The sequence below is a fragment of the Calypte anna genome, chromosome 1 (assembly GCF_003957555.1).
Source record: "Calypte anna isolate BGI_N300 chromosome 1, bCalAnn1_v1.p, whole genome shotgun sequence".
NCBI lineage: Eukaryota > Metazoa > Chordata > Aves > Apodiformes > Trochilidae > Calypte > Calypte anna.
The window spans coordinates 119,275,949-119,297,652 of NC_044244.1; the positions used below are offsets into that span (position 1 = coordinate 119,275,949).

General features: G+C 36.9%; 1 protein-coding gene and 1 non-coding gene across 2 annotated transcripts in view; both read right to left on the bottom strand.

Annotated features, from left to right (window-relative positions):
* POLA1 (DNA polymerase alpha 1, catalytic subunit) overlaps positions 1–21,704 on the bottom strand; it is a 197,561-nt gene that overhangs the window by 150,019 nt on the left and 25,838 nt on the right. Inside the window, exons 15-26 of the mRNA XM_030469196.1 lie at positions 19,246–19,403; positions 17,812–17,896; positions 17,110–17,171; positions 16,298–16,387; positions 14,543–14,659; positions 13,556–13,731; positions 13,024–13,153; positions 12,595–12,714; positions 11,357–11,453; positions 10,706–10,830; positions 8,786–8,935; positions 8,438–8,560 (exon numbers count right to left, since the gene is read on the bottom strand). Of these exons, the coding sequence (XP_030325056.1) occupies positions 8,438–8,560; positions 8,786–8,935; positions 10,706–10,830; positions 11,357–11,453; positions 12,595–12,714; positions 13,024–13,153; positions 13,556–13,731; positions 14,543–14,659; positions 16,298–16,387; positions 17,110–17,171; positions 17,812–17,896; positions 19,246–19,403 (1,433 nt within the window). The remainder of the gene's footprint in view (positions 1–8,437; positions 8,561–8,785; positions 8,936–10,705; positions 10,831–11,356; positions 11,454–12,594; positions 12,715–13,023; positions 13,154–13,555; positions 13,732–14,542; positions 14,660–16,297; positions 16,388–17,109; positions 17,172–17,811; positions 17,897–19,245; positions 19,404–21,704) is intronic.
* Positions 10,978–11,108, bottom strand: LOC115600497. Its single transcript, XR_003989021.1, has one exon.

The following is a 21,704-nucleotide window of genomic DNA, read 5'->3' on the forward strand; positions in this document are numbered from 1 at the left end:
ATAAATTATTCGTCTGTCAACTGTGCTATTGCCTAACTGAATGAAGCTGCACACAAAGAATTCAGAGCACCAATGTCAAGGGTAAACCAGACCATGTATAGAGTGATTACTTGACCACAGTATTTATACTTCAAGGCCTTCTCTATTTCTATCACAGAAATCCTTCTTACACAAGCATTTCAAGAAACACCACCCTGAATTTCAAAGGAGATTATCACACAGTCCTGCTTTTCTGATAACTTTCAATAATTTAAATTCATCATTTTCTGGCCCGTTGTCACAAGTGTCATAAATAAGGCAAGTAATTAGAAAGCAAGCATTAACTTAACAAGGCATGATCAATCTGAGATGTAGCAACTGCTTGGCTAGGGCTGTCTACTCCTACTTCAGCAGCAATCAGGAATCATCTTTCAGAAAGGCTATATGTCAAAAGACCACTGTCTTTTTTTTTTTTTTTTTTTTTTTTTAAACCAGAGCTTACCAAGCATTGCTATCCAAACCTTAAAAGACTCACTAGTCACATGTAATCAGCAAGACTACCACATGGGACTAGTGACTGCCAGGGTCTAATGCCAACAGTAAGATTAAAATGATGTTCCGACATCCCACGTTTTTCATGCACCCTGCTGGCAAGTGGGAGCCACTTCAAAAACCTGAAGAACTACTTGTTTTTTTAAAATTCATCAGACCATACAAAAACATAAATGATCAAACATAAAGGGTAGAGGGAACCAGATTTATTTTTTTAATTTTTGGTTTTTTTAACTAATAAAGGGGTTGAAATAGGATTTTATCAAGCAACTGTTTCCAGTGGCTCAAATCAGCAAATGAACGCAGTATCAAATTGTAGAGCAGATATCAACATATATAATTTAATCTTACTTCCTGAAACCCTACCCTATAAATTTGATAAAGGGCATAGCCTGAAGCTAAAGAAAACGATACCACCAGCAACATCTCCTGCATTACAATAGGTATAAACACCGGGAAAAAAGCAAACAGAGAGGAAACGCTTAAGTTAAAATTTCAATGCCTTCCAATCCTATGATGCTCTAAAATTCAGGAGTATTTATTCCATCCACTTTGACACTGTCCCCTTTTTACTGTGAAGGAAGTCTGAACAATTTAGCTTAGGCTATGTGTCTGACTTAAGATTTCCTTGCTTCTAACATTGTAGAGTTTACATTGAGATCCGCATCAGCTATGCCCCAGGTTGTTAAACTACAGCTACTTCTCAAGAATTATTTGTCCAAGAAGAATTCTTGGTGTTACCATCAGAGTCTCCTGTATCCCCTACAAGGTATTGTACCTGAAGCAGTAGAGACAGTCCACCTTCCACAAATAACTAAAGGTATTGAACAAACTGTTTCATCTGTTTCATAAGTATATTTCAATGCTGAAAATAGCATAAGCCATTTATGCATATTTTCTAAACTAAGCCAATGAATCTTGGCACAAGCCTAGTGAAAGAACATACATGCAAGAGACCACAGGACCTGATCCATACATGAAAACCTGAATTCACAGTACTTAAGGATTTTTTTTTTATTTTATTTTTTTTTAGCTTTGAAACCAAAACAGCCTGGTAAGACAAGTATCACTGCTAAAATGTCTTCATCCTTCTAGATTTCTTCACTTCAAATAACAAGCTGTTACTCTTGCATCTGTTGGATATGGATTTATTGCTAAGGTCAGCGGAGTGTGAACTAAAAAACTTTTAAATTGATGGTCATAAAACAGATGCAGAGCTGTGAACCTCTGGAAAGAGTCTGACTTCTAGTTAGCCCTCATTAGGTTGTTGAAAATCACAATTAATTCCACCTTTAAAATTTTATTCTATGGACTGAACAAACTCAGCTTTCAGCCTCTTAAATCGTTGGCTGAAAACAGCAAACCCAGTAGGCTCAAATGAGTATCCATCCAAGAGGGTAAAGAACACATCGTGTAATTGTGGATGGTGCAAAAAGCTTCTAAAAACACCCTGTTGTGTAACAGTGAGCTTTTGCACAGTGAGCAATGTTCCCAGGAAATACATGAAACTTTTTGATTATGAGATCAAGGTGTCTTAGCTTTGAAGGACAGTATAAATATTTAAGGCTTCTGGGAGAAGACACTTCAATTATATCATTTTTCTGTACTCTTAGGAATAGTGCTTGAAAAAGCCCCCCTAGTTTGAAGTCTCTTTATTTTGAAAACTTTACTACCATCTAGGTATCCAAACCTATGGCTTCTAGAACAGGCTAACATCTAATTCATATAAATGCATGAGGCAGTCACACCCTGAAGAACACATTATTGATCTTAAATTGGATGCTGGATTGCAGTACACATTTTCTTAGTTCATTAGCAGCTTGCCATAAAATATTTCTGGTTTTGAGACATAACAGGACTTCTATTCTTCCAGCATTAACAGTGAGTATTGAAAAGTGAATTCATTTGAAAACAGAACCTAAGCAGTTTACAAATGGTATTGTGATGTTGCAAAAGCTCTCACCTTCATGGTGAGCTCCTCAGCTCCTATACTGCCCTTTTAAGAGGCATCTCTTACACCAGTATCTGAAAATTAAAACTATGAAAGGATCTCTGTCTTCTGATGTCATTCTCCCTACACTATTCTAGATAGGATTAAAGTATTTCTTCAGCTATTTTAAAACCAAAGCACGAAAAGTTTGGAGGGCTGAAGGATTCAAATGCATCCCCCAGTATTCTACTGCACACCTGAGAGTCCTCCCTGTTCTCATTGGATGTGGAGAGACATTTCTGCCTCTCCTGATCCTGAGGTATAAGCCCTCTACCCACCACATATGGCTTCCACAAGTAGATGTATTGTTACATTTAAAGATCTTGTTCTTTAACATTTCCCAGTTCCTTGGCTTTCGGGTTTACCACAATTTTGGTTGGGGATTTTTTTGTCATTCTCTAACCAGCCAGGTTAAGATAAGACTCAAGCAAAATCAGTGTACTTTGGCAAGATGAGAGAAAAACACAATACAGGAAACCATTAGAAAAAATAGTACAGAAGAAGGAAAACAACAAACCAATCCCCCCCGTTCATGCTATTAACACTGACCCTACACTTTCAAAGTCAGGCGTGAACTGAAAAAAGGCTGGTCATGCCTGACCCCTTTATATCACATATTGGGTATGCCATTACTTTCAAACTTCCTCTTTTCTTCCAGCTCCAAGAGCTTGCAGTGAGTCACTGAGTCATTGATCCAACAAAAATCAATTTTGTTTTACTTTAGAGTTAGTTTTCAACTCAGATCACCAGGCTGATCCAACTCACCATGGTGCCATGCAATTGCTACAGGCCATCCATGGAAATCAGTAGTCAGGGAAGGGAACCACACATCTCATGATAGCACAATCTTAAAATGAGCAGTCATGAAAAAAGAATTCTCTCTATTCATCTGACTTGCTCCCCATCTTAAGTCTGATCAATCTTCCTAAACGTTTCTCAGTGACTGTTCACTAAACCTTTCTGCCCAGCAGAAGAAAAACAAAAAATAAAATAATAAAATAAAATAAAACAAAACAAAAATTTTCCTCTCCCCCCGAGACTAATTTCCTCCTCACTCAGAATATTCTGGACATTCTTCTTAATTAAGATGTTTCACTTCCTCTCTTTGGAGATGCAAAAGTCTTTATGAGACCAGATGTCATTTCATGCACTTGACTAACAATAATAATATTTCATTTCCACAAATGCTAAGATGTTCCATAATTTTTCTACTGCTTGGTGCTCAGTTTGCATTTTCAGATTGTAAGCAGCAACTCCCTTGAAATATCTATTCTAACTCATTTTGTGTATTAGCATGCAGAATAACATACATAGCTTTTTCACTGGCTCACAATTGCATACATAATGACAAATTTAACAACACTGACAACTGATTTGACCCCAACAAGTTTCCATTTAGGGACACTGCAACAGTTTAGAACTACTTCTCCTAAGATTTCAGTTTGCCATTTTTATATTTAAAAGCACTTAAGAAACCCCTTGCCTAGCCTTTTGCCATCAAGTTCCATGTCTTCCAATAATGTTACTCTGATGACGTACTCCTTGTTTAAATATAGACAGCATGCTCAGCTGAGACTTCAGGAGGCTCCTTTCCCTCATCTAATAATCTCTTCTCCCATACCACAATGTAGAAGAAACCAGGTGTCTGACAATTGCCCCATTCACATGACAATCCTTGCAGATTGTATATACAAGGCTTTAGGTGCAATTAAGAGAAAGGAGCTCATGATCAATTTTCCTGGATGAGCAAGACTTGGGGAAAAAAAGAAGAAAAAAAAAGAATTGTAAAGAAGAGATGCCTGGATTCCTTTACAAAAGACATTTACTATAGGCAGCCATTAACCTGCTTACCTACCCTTGCTTAATTTTTTTTAAATTATCTCATCTTTTTCCACTTCATCTTTCTCCTCCCTCATCCATTCTTTTGCTAGACTAGAGCAATAACATGCTTTTATTCTTTCCTTTTGACTGCCAGCATCTTAAACTAATTATTAATTGAGAATGTATCTAAAGGATCTGAACGAGAAAGTTGGAATTAACCCAATTGCCTCTTTTCCCCTTCTATTTTGCATACTGTAACACTGGATCTACTCGTTAGTACTGCTGAAAACAGCAAATGTGTTATTTTCTTTTCAAAGGCAAGTTTTCTAGCTGCTTGGGCAAAAATACCTAGAAATGAAAAACAACGTGGAAAAACGCGAGGATCTGGAAAAGGCTTCAGCTCTGAGTGACAGCCATTAGCAACCAAGCTACCTACAGATAAAATCAACTACTTTGCTGTCCTGCAGGAAAATCCTGCAGCAGAGGGCATCATGTGTTTGTGAAATCAGACAACTGACACTTCATCAAAAGCCTTGTCCTTTTTAAAGAGGCTAGGAAGGCATGACCTTACACTGCCTGATAGTGCAGAGCTGGCTCGTTGAACAACATCCACTCATCTTGTTTCCAGTTGTTAAATTACATTAAAGGACAGCTAAAAATATAATAAATATTTTCCTATTACTTTTCCATGCAAGCAACTGCTGTAGTTACAACAACAGCAACATCCAAGCAAACGCTTAGTAACATGGAGAGGTGGAGGGGAAGGTCTGAGAATCCTTCTAACACATTCCAGATCAATGATGTAACGTTTGGCTTCCAAATGCAGAAATAGGGGCTTTTTTCATTTGTTCTAAGAACATGAACTGATTAATTCCTAGTGATTAAAACAGGAAAAGATTGACATTTCCCAATAAGGTCAGACAGATTTGAGCTGTAATTTTAACTCCCTCACACCCCAAATTTTTGCCTTTTTTTTTTCTTCCAAAATATGCTGAAACTTGACCAGGCTACCTCTGATAATACACTAAAAATGTGGACAAATTTCACACTAGTATGCGCCACCTTCCCTGCTAGAAATTACCCACAAATTAAGAAAATAAACAAGGGAGACTCGTTTGAAGACCCTGATAGTCAAGGTTTAAAACACTTTCTGACAAAAATGAAAGTCTTAATTGATTAATGATCTCAAGGTCTCTATCGCCATCTAGTGAACACTCACTGACACTACTACAGGATCCACACAAGTTGCACCTCGTCCACTGGAACCACAGCCAAGCTCCCGGCTGGATCCCATGGCCTAACTGGCAAAGCATTGCTACCTTTCTACCCCATGCCTTCAGGTAAATGAAGGTCAAGCACTGCCTCTTACCTCACCGAGGCTGACTGAAGGGAACTGAGCTCTTATGGATCATATTCCATCCTGGCACCATGACCTGGCTTTATAAATGGTCTTTCCACATCGTATTTAATACTTCTGCCATCAAAATGAACATTTCAAACACTACCATAGTTACAAGCAAGTTTTTTTTAAATGGCAGTATGTAACTGTAAGAATTTTGAGTCAACATAAGGAACTCCAAGGCAGCTCCAGTACTTTCAGTACTCTGGCAACACAAAACCACAAAGAGAAGTTACCACCCAGGAGATGCAGGACGAAGCACTCAGCATCAGACACCTGCAGTACTCTGTCTTCACTACAGCTTCAGTGAAAGGGTCTATAGTCACACAATTAGAAAGCAGCAATTTATGAAAGTCACCAAAACTCATTCCTTTGCAGCTACTTTAAAACTCATTGCTACCCTGAGCTTCAAGAACTTGAAATATTTCCCACTTTCAACTGTGCTGCGTTATGACTTATGAACAGTAATTGTATTAGTGCAAATATTAAGTTCAGTTTTCATCCCACACAGTATTTTTCCCACTTAGACATAATTCTACAAGCCTACCTGCATTTACTCAGGTCACCTCCACAACAATTTAAAAAAAAAACCACCACAAACTACTGATTACTAATCATTAGAAAAGGCCTTTTAAATTCAGACCCATAACATTTTTCCCTAACAGTTATTTTTTTAATTAACCTTTTCAAGAGAGAATCCAAATCTGCTGATGCTTAACGTTCAGCTCTTTTACATTAGTGTTCAGTGGTAAAAGGAGACCTATGAATAGAAAGACTAATATAAAATTTTAAAGTTGTATTTTTCCAGATGAAATAATGCCATTTTAAAAATTCCTGAAAATGCAAGTGTCCTCTTGTATCACCTTTCATAGCAAAAACTACTACTCAAGAAACAAGGACATAATAAATCTGTATCTGTTCATTAAGCTACCTTCCTACCTACCAACAAGTGAGAAACTTTTCAGAACAGATCGCATACAATGTATTTCAGAGTCTGTCATGCTTACACAGAAACACAAAATTACAGATCATCCTGAAAACCTCACAGATTTTCAAGTTTCTCATCTCCACAGTATCCAGAGTAAAGAATACTAACCTACCTTAAATAAAGGGGAAAAAAGATCAGAGTTTCAGCTCTACAGGCAGAGTGGCCAAAATAACTACTTAGGAGAAGGTGTCTCAAAGTGCTCCCTTGCACATCCTGTACCACCTATTTATGATGCTTTCATTCTACCATCAGTTTAGAACATCATATGCAGATATACCAGAATTTTGTGCACTGTTATCTCACTGCTGCTAAGTCACAGACAACTTAGAATGAATTGTACATGCAAATAAAAATATTTCCCCCCTTTAGCAGAGGCCAAAAGCTCAAGTATCCATGCAATACCCAGTTTGTGACAGGTGCTCCACATGAGTAATGGAGATCATAAAGTAAACCAAAACGTCAAATTCATGACTTGTTAAATACTGATAGAAACTATAAAGCTATGATACTCAAAGGTTTTTCATGCCTTTCATGTATTAGATAAATACATCAGCATCTCAAAATAACCGCAAAATATGTAACTTCTTTAAAGGAAACATTAACTTCTGAATTAACATGGATGAGTAGTGCATTTACAGTTATCATCTCTCAAAAGTATTTCCTAGTTAAATGTGTAAGGTTAAACATACAAGTTACATAAATAGGGAAGACAGCAAATTTAAGGTTTTCCCCACAGAACTGTTAAGATGGGAAGACTTTCAAAAACAAAGATGTGCTATCAGAAACACAATCCCCCTATGCACATCAGCCAGGGGCTGCACATAGACCCCTAGAGCATTGGGAGTCCACAGCAAGGAGAGCTCACAACACAGGAGCATGTGCCTCTAAAAAAGGTGTGAAGTCATCCATCTCCCTGCTCAACTAAAAAGCTGACCAGTCACCCTGTTACATTTGTTCCTGGCACCTTTGCAGATTCCTGTTTGGCATTCTCTTCTATAAAGAAGAGATATGAAGCATCATGAAAAATAATGTGTTTTAAGACATGATCAGTGGCATGCTTCTGATCTCTAACAATTATTTAACCCACTGGGACCAAACTGAGTGGTCTGCATTCAGCTGCCATCTTAATCAACACCAAGTATAGTTTTACCTATAAAGTTAAGAGCAACTCTTACAACTTCTGGCCTCTTGAGGATTATGCAAAGCTTCATTTTAAGGAACAAATAGTTTTTGAAAATAAGGCCCTGAATCCATTGTCACCATGTGATCAAAACCATGTCACAAACTTTAGGGTTTCAGACTCTCAAATAGCAGGGCATAGGCCAGTCTGGCCAAAGGAAAGCTCATCCAAAGATGAAGTATACCTCCAAATCAAAGACTAACCCATCGGCCAACACTGGAAATTCACAGAAAATGTGTAAGCAGCCTCATTTTTTTTTCTTGTCACTATAATCTGGCCCATCAAAACCAAGGAAGTTTAACTCCAAGTAATGCTCTAGCAAGCACTTCAGCTTGTTATACTTTGAGACATTTATCTGATTCTTTTCTAGACAGTTTCATTTCTTCCAACTTCTGTAGCACAAGAAAAACTACAGTTCTGAAACAAGAAGCAGGTTCAAAAACAAGACCATTCTCACATTCAATGAAAAAAGCAGGCAGCTGAAATTCACTCTTATTTCATGTGTGTATAACCTGTTTAATGACTTACCTCTCTCCCTTTATGCGTCACCAAAGCAGCCAAAGGCTTGGCATAGAATCTGCTGAAGGAAAATCCCAGGCAGCCATACATACTGTTGGCGGTGAGTTTCAGTGCCTTCTGTCTGATATCATACTGAAAAGAAACATAACAGGCAGGAATGACACAACCATAAGCCAACAGAGAACAGAACTTAATGTTCACAATTACATTCACAGCTTTTTATATAGTCTGCAGCAATGATGGGCCATAAGTAAAGCACATTACAATCACTGCTCACTACTAATCATCCCTATTCTGCAAGGCTGATCAAGGCACTCAGGGGGAGTGGGAAGAAAATCAGAGTTCTGTAAAACACACCTGTAAATAAAGGTCAGGATTTAAATCTGGCTGTTTCATTAACTGCTTAACTTGGCGTCTTCTCTCCACCAGTTTCCTGATTTCTTTAGGCAAAACTCCCATTTCCAGAGATGGGTCTGGAAGCTCTGGAATTTCTTCCTCTTCTTCACCCTGTCAAACGATCACCACTGCTTATCATTTTTTTGCTTGAAGATTAAATTTTTATGTGTTAAGTGAAAAACTTGGGGAGGGGGGAAGGGGAAACAAACCAAAATAACCAACAAAACCACACAGCTCATATCTATTTCTGCAGAGCATTTAAAGCACAGCTTACAATCATGAGATGTTTTTTTGTGGTATTTAACTATATTACTTAGTCCTTGTTGGAAGACAGGGACTAAGCTTGTCTGTGTCTCCAAGAAACCCACGAAAGACACAGACCAGTAGCAGGATGGTATTTTTTTACATTAAGGTTTATGTATTTTTATTTATACACACACACACACATCCAAAGAAATAAAACACACTCTCGCTCTCAGGTATCAATAGATACAAAAAATACAGAGAAAAGCACAAAAAACAATTCTGAAAAAAAATCCATCCTTTATTACTGCATAAGTATTTTTGGTGTTCAGAACTGTAAAATGAAGCACATGTTCCACAGAACTGGTACTTTGAATAAGACAACTAACAAAAGAGAAATCAACTGTAACAACACAATGAAAACTCCACCCCAGGCAACTCTTGATTATAGCAAAACAACAGCCTATCAGAAAGCACTCATTCTTGTTAGCATAATCAAAGATATGGTTACTCAGCAAAAACAGAGAGAAGTTTCTAGGAGAATGAAAGAGACAACAACATACAAAGTGCAATAAGGCCACTATGAAGTTATCAAGTTAAGTAAAGCAGTTTGGGAAGATTCCTAACAAGAAATTACACCAAAATCCGACAAAATATCTTACTGTGACAGAAATCAAAATAAGCTGCTTCAGTTTAAAGCACATTTCACAAAGGGGGGTAAATCCACAGAGTCTGGAGGAACTTAATGACATTCTGTTATGCTACTGATATTTCAGTTGTTGTGGGACTATGTCCCATAGCTACTTATACACAACACTCATTTCAATCTGTGAGCCAGAATAAGCTACAAACAAAAACCTCAGGTTTAACCTTTAGACCTGAGAAGCTCATTGCTTTAGTTTACAGCACAACTCCACCAACAACTGCTAGAACAGCTGACAAAATGAGAATGAGCAGTCATGAGTAAGTTATGGCCAGCTCTGCAGCTGAGAAAATAGTACAGGGAGTAGTACATCTTCAGGAGGTTTTTCAGGTGTGTTTAATACAGTTTAAGACTGTGCTTAAGACTGTATTAAACAGCATGAATTTCTGTGAAGCTGGTCCCACAACAGTCACAGCATGACCCCCTGACACACACCTCCAGGACACACAGTTTTCCTGATGTCTAGGAAGGGTTGAGTTCATCCTGCATTCTCTGCCCCAAGCATAAGATCTGTGTTTCCCTCATTCAGGTAGGTTGTCATGAACTCTGTGGCAACTTAACTTCAGAAAGCCTGTACCAAGTTAGTATGAAATTGGTCAAGGAGACCAGAAATTACTAGGACAACTTGCAGCTGAAAAAGACCAGCAGAGCCTCACTAAAAGTCTTGTTTCATGAGGATACCAAGATTTTATTTAGATGGGAGAGAACTTACCAAGATTCTATAAAAGTATTACTGAGAGGAAGATGACAGACATAATATTAAAAAATCTCCAAACCAAAGCTTACTATGATGCATCTTTAAACAATCACTTTTTTCAAGTGTGATAGTGGAGAATTAAACAGTGAAAAAGAAGAGTTTCTTAAAAAGCTGATTCACAGAAAACACAGTGAAGCTAAGACAGTGCAACTTCAGTCACAAGTTAAAGCACACAAACCTCTGCCCTTTTCTGTGCTTCTGATGACAGTCGCTGCACTGTGGTAAAACAGATGTTAAACTCCTGGATAATTGATGGGTACAAGCTGTTGAAGTCGAGAAGCAAGATAAACTTGTCATAAAAACCTAAAACAGAGTTTAAAACAAAAGTTATAATTACTCAGCCTCCCTAAGGACTTCATCCAACTCCACAATCAATTGCAGTGACAGTAACACATTGTACCACACTTCCCTTGACATAGCTGTTGAGATGCACCACTACCCATTGCAGGAAGCTGTCAGAAGTGGAACGATCCAACCCCATTAACTCACCGGAGTTGAACAGATAGCTTCTGTGTTACTATAGGACACTTGTACAGTTTTCCCCACATAGAGGAGAAACTGAAAGAAAACATACGTGTCCATTAGAAACTTACACGCAGATATAAAGTACTACTTCATCACAAGAATCTCATCTTCTCACAAAAAGAAAAAAAAACATCCCAAGAATTAGTAATTCCAAGCCACATGTTGGAAACTTTCTCACATGTAACACCCCTCCACAGCCCTGCAAACCACCACACTAAACTCTCACAAGAGTGAGAGTTAATCTTCATTAATGTAACCTACCTGTATCTAATTTCATAGAAGAAAAAAAATTGCCACATCTTACCAACTTTGGGATCCAAGACTAAGCCCCCAGCATATGCTGCTTTCTTTCTCCCTATCTTTGATTTATTCTGTTCTTCAAAATCTTCATCGTCATCCACCTACATTTGGCATTTAAAAAAGTCATTATCTAGTTTCTAAGATTTATCTAGTATCTAAGATTTCTGTACTCTTGGAGGAGTTATTTTTGGCAATCGAATATGAAATTGGGAGCCAGTGCATAAAGATGCTTTTCAAATACATGTAAAATGCTGTATTTTCATCATGATCCTTATACTAAAGTTCTTTACATGGCAAAACAGCATTCAAAACAACTACTATAGGAACAAAATGCTACCAAGATATTACAAGGCCCTTAAAGAATGGTCATCATTCAACACAGCAATAGGAGGCATTTGCTTGGATGGCTGTGTAAGTCAACAGTAGGAGGAAAAAAAAAACCCAACTCATGATCCAGAAGAAGTATTATTGCCCCGTTAAATGTAGGTTTTGGACAAACAATGGCTGGGCTTTAATGAAACAAATAAAACCACTATTACTGACCCAAAGCGTATTTTTGCTATTTGTTTTGTTGCAGTAAGAATTTTTCTAACAGTTGTCCAATGCTATTCTCAATCATTTAAGATGCTGAAACTGCCCTGTTGCAACAATACAATCAATAGAACTTACTGCTTTGAAATCTGCTGTTGAACTTATTTAAAAGTAAAATAAAAAAGCAAAATATAGTCAAATACAAATACCTCCTAAAAATTTAATTTTTTTACTAAAAAACATATGAATGTTTCTATAAACACATTTACACTGGTTTTAACCAAATGAATTTTTTTTAATGTCCTTGGATATTTTACCCACAATCTCAAATCACCCACCTTACAAATTATACTTTAAATACTGTTCATCAAAAAATAATTGCAGGGCAAATGTGCAGCTATTAAGCAACACGTATTATCTTCTTTAATATCTCCTATCACAGACAACCACTTAGCTTTTTTCCGTTTTAAACTAAAAGAGCAACAAAGTTCCCACAGATCTGTGATATGACAGAAAAGGTATTAGGCTGTCTCTTTAAACCATACATTTCCATATTATCAGTTTAACATTAAAAAAGTATCCTCAAATTAAGCACAACTTGTAATATTAGGTTATATATAAAACACAGAACATGCAATATGTAAAAGACAAAAGAACGTGGTTTTTTTTTCTTTTTAGAAAAATGATTAAGAAGAGAAAACCTGGACCCACCAGCTTCTGAAGAGGTTTTTTAAAAACCTGTTTGTCTGGCACTATATAGTCTTTTTCATGAAATGCATGAAGCAGCAAGAATTCATTACGTTCAGATCGTCCACCCATCATTGTCCTTGACTACAGACAGAGGCAAAAAACACATACAAAAATCAGACTAAACAACATGCTTAGTTTTTTAATATGCTTGTGTTTAAGCTCATCTATCATTATTCTGCATCATCACCATGCACAAAATTCAAATGTCATAATGCAAGTTTTACATTATTACTTGACTAAATCACAAAACTCTCACGTCACAGCAAAAAACTTACAGATCATATAATCTCAAATTAGTGTTTACAAATTAACACTAGCAAATCAAATACAAAGCAAAATTGTTTCTGTGGGACAAAACAGGGGAAAAGGAAGGAAGGAATAAAAACGTACCATGACATTCCCAGAGATGTTTGTAATTTGAAGGGCAAGTGGCAGAACATTCAGCTCACACATGATCTGGAGAATGAACTTGGCATCTGTCCAGGTGTTTTCCAGCATGTATATTAAGTGAGGAGAATCACTGGGAAAAGAAGGGGTAAGGCCTAGTAAAGTAAAACCAGCCTCCTTTGTACTCTGCAACAGTTTAGACCTATATGCTGTATGAACACGTGGTATCTGTGTCGTACCAGTTGAATTCCATAGCAAGCTCTTTTAATTGGAAAAAAAAAACCCAACCCAAAACTGAAGCTTGTGTATCCTACCAATGTATCTAAACCAATGCTCTCACAAACCAACTTTGTACATAATGAGCCAACACCCCCCAGTAGCCTGAAACATTATAAAACACTGTTAAGACAATATTTTACTTTTCAAATACCAATATGCTGAGTCAGCATTTCCATATGCAAGCATGAAATTGTATAGCAGGAAAACAACTCCTCTACTTTCAGTGAAGGATGAAAAGCACAAATCAGGAACATACCTGTACATATTTGGAATTTCTTCTGGCAGAATTGTTACCTTCTGTGTTTTCAAAAGCTGATGGACCAGTTCAGACAAATGGTAACTTTTGCAGCGAATTAATTCTTTAGCAGAAATTTCTACATCACAGATCATTCGACCGCAGGCAGCATTCCTCTCAGCAAACCCTCCTCGACCCTTAACCATATCACACAGGACAAGCATTAACAAAGAACAACTATCCAAAACATACACTTACAGGACTCAGTCAATTGGTCACCAAATGCTCTAATCCTCGAAATACTCTACTAAATGCCACCAGCACTCAAGCTTTACAGTTATGCCCTGAAAGAATCCATGCTATCTTTCAGTATATGTGTATATTAAACAGTAGATACTTCATTCTCACTTACTAGCTAGATCTTTCATTCTTAAACTGTCATGCTTTTTTTTCAGTAATTAGAATAGTCTCAACAAGAACACAGATGTGGATTTTGTTTTTCCTCTGAGGGTACTTTTTGTACTAACAGCAGGATGAGAACAAGCCACACAGAAATACTTGGCCTCTAGGAAGAACAGGAGCCAAGTTCAGCACTTCAGTACTCTAAGCCTCACACAGAGTCTTCTGAACAAATAACGTACTAATAACTACAGAATTACTAACTTAGCAGCTCTCTATGGGATGATTCACCAATCAATCCAAATTATATTTTCTCATTTTGCAGTTATAGCAGACAAAGACTGTTAAAGACTATTGCAATTAATCTGTCATTACCATCATCTAGTTGAGATACGTAAACTAAATTAGCCTAACTTGAAAATTAGTTTAGCTTATTACTCCAATAAAAGTCATATAAACACTCATCATTTTTGATCTAGGAAACATGAAATCCAGCATGACCAACAGTCAAAATATATCAGTGTCACATTAACAACTCCTCAGCAAAATTAATTCATTTTCATCACACGAAACACAAATGGGCTTAAAATCCTTGAGCAATCTTATTACCCCAAGCTTTGGCATATTGGACCTCCTCAGTCGACCTATCTTGGACCAATGTGGGACTTTGCACACATTAATTCTTTGAAGCAGCACTTCCAGATCAAATCCATAAATATTGTGACCCTTGCAGCAGAAAAAATAAGAAAAAAGGGTTACAACAAATGCAAATTGAAAGACTTACTTTCACACACTTGGTACTCCTTTGCCCTTTGTGTTTTTTCCCAACTAATTTATGGCATTAAATCTCTGATAGAATGCACTAAGAGAACATTTATCAACAGTACTCATTACCCTTACCACTAACTATGCTGTTCAGTAGAATACCAAATCACCTCTGTAACTCACTCATAGCACACATGATTCAGCTTTATGTTTTGATATCAGAAATTAAGATTTAAAGCTTTCTAGAAAAAAACCACAACATCCTTTATCTAGCATGCAGACTTAGCTATGAGCAATTCCTTTTCTCTCTATCCATGCAAGTCTCAATATCAGCATCAAAATATTGTATTTTTTTTCCTTTTATACTATGACAGGCATGGTGGTTAAATCTGGACAGGAAAATCTTGTAATCAATATTTACATATCAAAGCACTCCGGCAATATTTTCAGAGTTTAAACAATGCTAAGGACACTGATGACACTGGTCTGCAACCTCAGCTGAAAGCAAAATGCTACCCTGATGAACTTGAATCTACACAGATTAGTCAGTCACCAGAACTGTAGGTTCACCATATCAGATAAATCTTCATAGTGCAATATTGCACTACTGAAGAAGCTCCTTAAAATCAACAGCATTACAGCCATAGTAGATGTCTCCCTACCTATACTGATGGAGATTGTTTTTCAATAACACTAACTAAACCAGGTGCAAATTAAACTGCTCTGACATGGCTCTTCTGTTTCTTAAGATTAGAGCTCTAACACCCCTACCACTGACATCTTCGATTTAAAACCATTGGCTGCAGTGTTTCCCCCAATTCCTTCCCACAACCATGAGGAAGCTCAGCTTGTAGGTAGAAGAGTGGTTATCACCCCCACAGTGAGCTGAAGACATCAGGAACCTGACTGCTCATTTCATCCTATTCACACCACTTCATTATTTGTATTTACCTATAGAAGGATAACAAGTTGTATATAACCAACCACAGATTTATAACCAACTTCAAATTGTCTTAAAAATTCATCAAATGAATGTCAAGACTGTATATTACTTAGAACATAACAAAAAATTTAGCAATTATAATAAAACCTCAGCTGCCAATACGGTAGAGAACCTGGAATGCTTATTTCAAAGCTGCTCAGATCCTGTAGATTTGTAGAGGTTATAATTCTGATTTGCAGCATAACACAATCTAAATGGTGACACTGATGATCTGAGCACATGAACTTAAAGTATAGTATACTGAAAGTATCTGAACTCTTTAGTATACCAAGAGTTCCTATTTTTCTAGAACATCACATAGTTTTAGTGTTGTGTTTTGTCTTTCTGAGTAAAGAAGAAACATCTATTTCAGATACTATGGAAATACTGCTTATTTTAGATATTACAGGAAATAATAGGATATATAAAAAGCTGTCAGGGAAAATTCTGTACCATCTTTTTATCAAAGTACACCTGCTGGCTTATAAGCAAATGCAATTCCTAAGGCTGCCTAAGATAAGCATTAGAAAACCTATAAGGGGACAAAAGAAAAAGAACAAAGCTGACCAACTGACAATATGCTTTAATTCAACTCTCAAAGTCTCAGAACTACTCACCACAACAACATCTGGGTCAATTTTATGAATCTTCGCAAGGAAAAATCCCAGCAGTGTTCTCTCTGTTGCAGCAATTTCTATTTTAGCATTCTAAAAGAAGCAAGAGAGCACCTGATTTCAATGACCCAATAAATTTTAAATGGAAACATCTCCTCTCCCCTACTAGTTACAAGACAATAATAAAGCACCACAGAGTTCTCCCATTCCTTCTATAATTCAAGGGGTTTTGTTCTCACTCTCACAGACACAAAGCTTTTCTCAGAGGCTTATTTTCATTTTGCTTTTGTATACAGGTATCTAGTGGTATTTTAAGAGCCTCCTAAGAATCAAGCACACCAGGAAAATGCTCCATGTGCATCCTTCACTCACAGGCTTCAGATCACACAGAAACAGTAAAATCAAAAATAGGTTACTTTATTATTGTTTCAGGTCTCTCAGTGCCCTTTAGAAAGGATGTCTTCTAAATTTTGACAGACTTACAGTCTTCAAGGAAAGAAGAAACACATTCTTCAACTTTACTATGAATACACAGTCAGGTGTAATGAAAATTAATCACAATTTTAACCTCTTTACAAAACCTTTCCAATTCTCTTCTCTAGCACTGTCTACTTTATGAGCACACTGAATCACAACGAGCACACGGCTCTGTTTTTCACAAGCAGTGAAGCATAAATCCCTGGATTTAGTTTTGCAGAGTGGAAAACTAAAATCATCATGCCATTCCTTTGACTGTTTCTCTTACACGACTCAACAAAAGCAACATGAAGCTCAGATTTTAAAAGGCAAGCAAAAGACTAACAAAATGAAATTACCTTCTTTTTAATAGCTTCTTTGAAGTCATAGGGAAAAATGCAATCACTCGGCTTGGAAACAACTGCAAAAGAAATTACATTTGTTCTTACATACATGTTCTTAGTTGTACCCTCCTCATAAGCACCTATCCACAATGATGGGAGCTAAGGAGAACTGAGCTCTAGTTCTAAAAACCTAACCTTATGTCATTAATTGTCTTAAAGATAATTAATAAAGTATTAAACAATTTTAATCAGTCATATTTGAGGTTATCATTAGAAATTAAACTGGTCCACAGAACATCATGGTTCTGAAGAACATCAAGGTTTAACTGATCTTACTGCAATGCCACTGCTGTGAGGGATTTTTTTTTTCCTAGAAAATTTATTTATTTATAAACATGACATGTTTATTTCTCAAATTCTGTGTAGAAGAACTGAAAAATAACTAAATGGCAATAAATAAATGGTCTAAATCATAAAGAACATATCATGAAGTAAAACTAATAGAAAGGATAGGAAATCCTATAGAGCTGGGTTACTTTCCATTGTCTCAGACCAAGATTTTTGCAATGAAGCCTTCAATAAATAAATAGTAACCAGTGAAGTTAAAAATAGGGAGAAATCCTTCTTGGGAGTTGAAACTTCATTGCACTAAACCACAACAAAAGGAAAACTCTGAAAGTATTCTTTTTCTAGTCATGAACCATTCCAAATACATACCACAAAAGTGTGTTTGAAAAGGAGGCTGAGGTGGAGCCTTGTCCAAAGGAAATTTCTGATGAATCAGAGCTGCAACAGACACAATCTATACCAAGGAGACACAGAACACACAATTTCATAAACATGACTGCTATCAAGATTAATACCTTTTTTAAGTTTCCTCATTTCTTTACTATTGTTTCTATAAAATATGACTTCTAAATTAATTCTGACTACAAATAGTTAAAAAGAAGGAAAGTTACCAATTGATCTCAAATTAAAAATTATTATCTGAGAAATCTGAGAGGAAAATTTTTTCATTTTGAAAATCTCTGCTTTTATCAAATTCTGTTCTCAATATGAACAGAGCCCACAGTTATTAAGCAAATTTAAGCAATTTCCTTATAAAGTGCAGAGGAGACATGAGCAGGGCAGGACATGGAGAAACCTTGCCCTGAACAAGCAGTCAAAGCTCCCAAGAAGCCAAGAGGTTTTTGCATTAAGAAGCTATCAGCTTTACTGCTTCTGGGTACTTTGCTGGCACAAGATCCTAGCTCCCCAGACACTGGACAGGAAAACCCAACAGAAGACAAAGCAGACAGGTTTTAGAAACATCTTGGCAAGCAGAGCCCTGTTGGTACCCAGCACATGTCTCATTATGTTGGCTAGAAACCACAAATTTTCCATGCCCCGCCCCCAAAAATTTTAACTTTACCCAGAAAACGAATTCTGCTTGCAAATTTTTACAGCCTAATTTTTCTTCCATTCAACTAGCCAGAAACAACTGTACTATCCTATTAGTGAATACTAAATCTCTTTCTAAATTAAGGAGATTTATGTTAAACAGATAAGCATGCCTAACTATGTGCTGTGGTCTGAAGTCCACAATTGAAAGTGGCCTCCTACGTCTCTCCTCTTTTTTGAGCAAAAGACAGATCTTGCAGCAGAATATTAGGCACTATAAGATTTGGACCAGATCTCAAAATGAGATTTATCAGCAAATCAGTTTTTTCAAAATGAGTTTTATCAGCAGAAAACCCCATTCATTTAACCTAGAACATAGGATTAGCTTTACCAAAAAATAAAAAAAATAATCCATTAACAAGAGTTCTGGAACAGTTTCATTTGTAACTATTACACACAACACCAAAAAATAGAAGGCTTGGGGAAAAAAAAACAAAACCAACAACAAAAACCAAAACCAGACAAAAATCCCCACCAAACAATGCAGGATCTGTTGTCATATTAAATCATCTCACTGAACTGAACCTCCAGTTCTCATGCTGGTGAGACCTCAGTAAAAATTTCTTTGGAAAGTTCAAAACACAAAGTTTATTCAACAGCAAATATATTTATTTAGGCATGTTTTATCAGCTGAAGTTCTTCCAAGAATTAGGAAACTGTTAGTATATGCCAAAGAACAAAACCAAACCAAAACAAGAGCAGATTACTTACCTCATTCTGGTGAGTCTTTGGATTCTGAGTGGTCTTCAGGCTGAGAGACATCACCACGAGAGGAGGAGGAGGAGAAAGATCTTTAACCACATTCACCAAGCCAGGTTTCATAGCCACAGCCTCCACTTTACACCAGCTGACTGACGGATTCGAAGGCTCTGAGGAAACATGAACCATCTTCACCTTTCTGAGAAACACAAGTAAGGCTTCCCTAATACCACTGCTGCACTGAGCACATCCTCATAACATCTGCTAGCTCCAAGATCCAGACTTATCCTGCCCGGGCCCTGGCTCTCCAGTCAGAAGCTAAGTCACACCAGGGGCTCCAATACCAAAGAACACAGGTAAGATTTGTAATGAGGCCAGGAAGATGTGTAATGTAAAAAAAAAAAAATAATTCAGACAGCTTTATAAAGAATCATAGCAGAGAAAGGCATAAACCAAGTCAGCATAATTTCACTTATATTAAGATACTACCTCTTTTCATCTTATCTTGTAGTTAGTCTAAATAGAGAAGGCTTCATAAAAACTAAGTTACTACAAGAGAAATTTTCATGGACACAGCAATTTCTTAAACTCTACAGGAAAAGGCAGACAGACTACTAATCAAAAGAATTTTCATCAAATGAGAACAAGAGCATATGACTGAATAAAATGCACTGGATAATACATTTAGATAAAGTCCTTCAGAAACACAAGGAGATGGTAGATGACCTAAAAAGAGAGATCATAAGCTATCCCAAAATGTAAGGCAGGCCACAGAAAGCTATTTAGGCAAAAAGTGTACAAGACCTAAAAAATTATATAGATGGATGCAGAGGAGGGGCTGAGGGGGAAGACATGTTCACCACTCATTATCATTTGAATATTTTGATTTGTACTCCTTCATTTACTTGAAAAAAAAAAAAAAGTTATCATTCACAAAGGATGCTACTGAGATTACTCACTACACACAGTTAGAAGGAAGCAAAGGTTATATTTGTGGGGGATTAGTCTTTTGAAGAGAGCCTTTTGTAGACATGGTTACCTTACTCCCTGAGAAATTATTTGATCCTTCTCTAGAAACCCACATACTTCATTCTCTATTTTTTCTCCTCTAAATGCAAGCAGGTAACTAAAATATTTTTTTATAAAAAAAAAAAAAACCTGATGATCTCTCCAAAGGAAGACAGATATCAATTGCTTAACACCTTTTTCTCTGTTGTCCAGTATCTTAACAACCACAGCTTCATCTTACACTCTCCAGAGTACTGGTCTCCCAAGAGGGGTGTATGAACCACACAGTTGTATGAAACAACCCACTAAGGAGTGGGAAGAAAATACTTTTTGTACCATCAATAAATAAATACTTTTACAAGTGTTTATTTGATATACCTCAGCCTTCCTGAATTTCTTTGTGTTATTTTATAATGCTCATCATATACTAGCACAGTAGTGCATGTATATAATTTATAAAGAAATATCTATATAGTGGGGTTACATGTTCAATTTTTTACTGAGAGGGTGCACAATGTAACAAGTTTGGAGACTGCTGCTCTGCAAAAGCTCTGGTGCTGTCTAGCACTAGTACTCAAACTGCTAAGACAGCTTTGTTATGAATAGTGACGACAGTTTTTGGTGAAGTTGTAGGAGTCTGATCAAATGGTTTGAGACTAAATTATTCTAGACTTTCCAGATACAATTCTCATCCCCCTCCATAGAAAGTGTGGAAGCGAAACTATACAAGAAAGCAAGAACCTTCTGGTAAACTAGACACACACACACAAAAATCAGCTCTGGGGCACAAAATCCAGTGCAATGACTACAGAAATTTGCATAAACTAGGCAGCTTAGTAGACAGTTTTAACAGAGTAGGCATGCCACAGTTTAGAAATTAATCATAGAATGGGCTGGATGGGAAGGGACCTTAAAAATCAATATACAATGATCCCCTGTCATGGGCAGAAACACCTTCCATCAGACCAGGTTGCTCAGCCTGGCCTTGAACACTTCCAGGAAGGGGACAACCATTCTTCAATTCTGACTCCAAGGTATGGACTCTCTGGAACCTGAAGGCTGTAATAAAGAGAAGGGAATGGGGAAAAAAGAGCTCCTTTATTTTACTGTTTAACTCTGGGCTGGAACCAGTATCAGAGCTCAAGCAAGGTAGCCTAAGGGGAGATAATGCATATCAGCTTGAAAAAAAATTAATACTGCCTGAACCATTAGTTGTTATTGCCATAACACTTGTCATACTGGATATGAGGAAGAAAATGGATCTGAGTTCTTTTCAAGTGAAAAAAGAAAATACCAAAAAAATTTGAGGTCAATTCTTGGGCAAAAAGTGCACATGAAGGCACCTTTCCTGAAGCACTGAAAATCAGTGCTGGGAAGTACACTGGTTCAGTGGAAAACTGAGAGCTAATCCACCTTCTGGCAGTCAGGGGATTCGTCTTTCCTGCTCAAAATCTGTAGTTGTA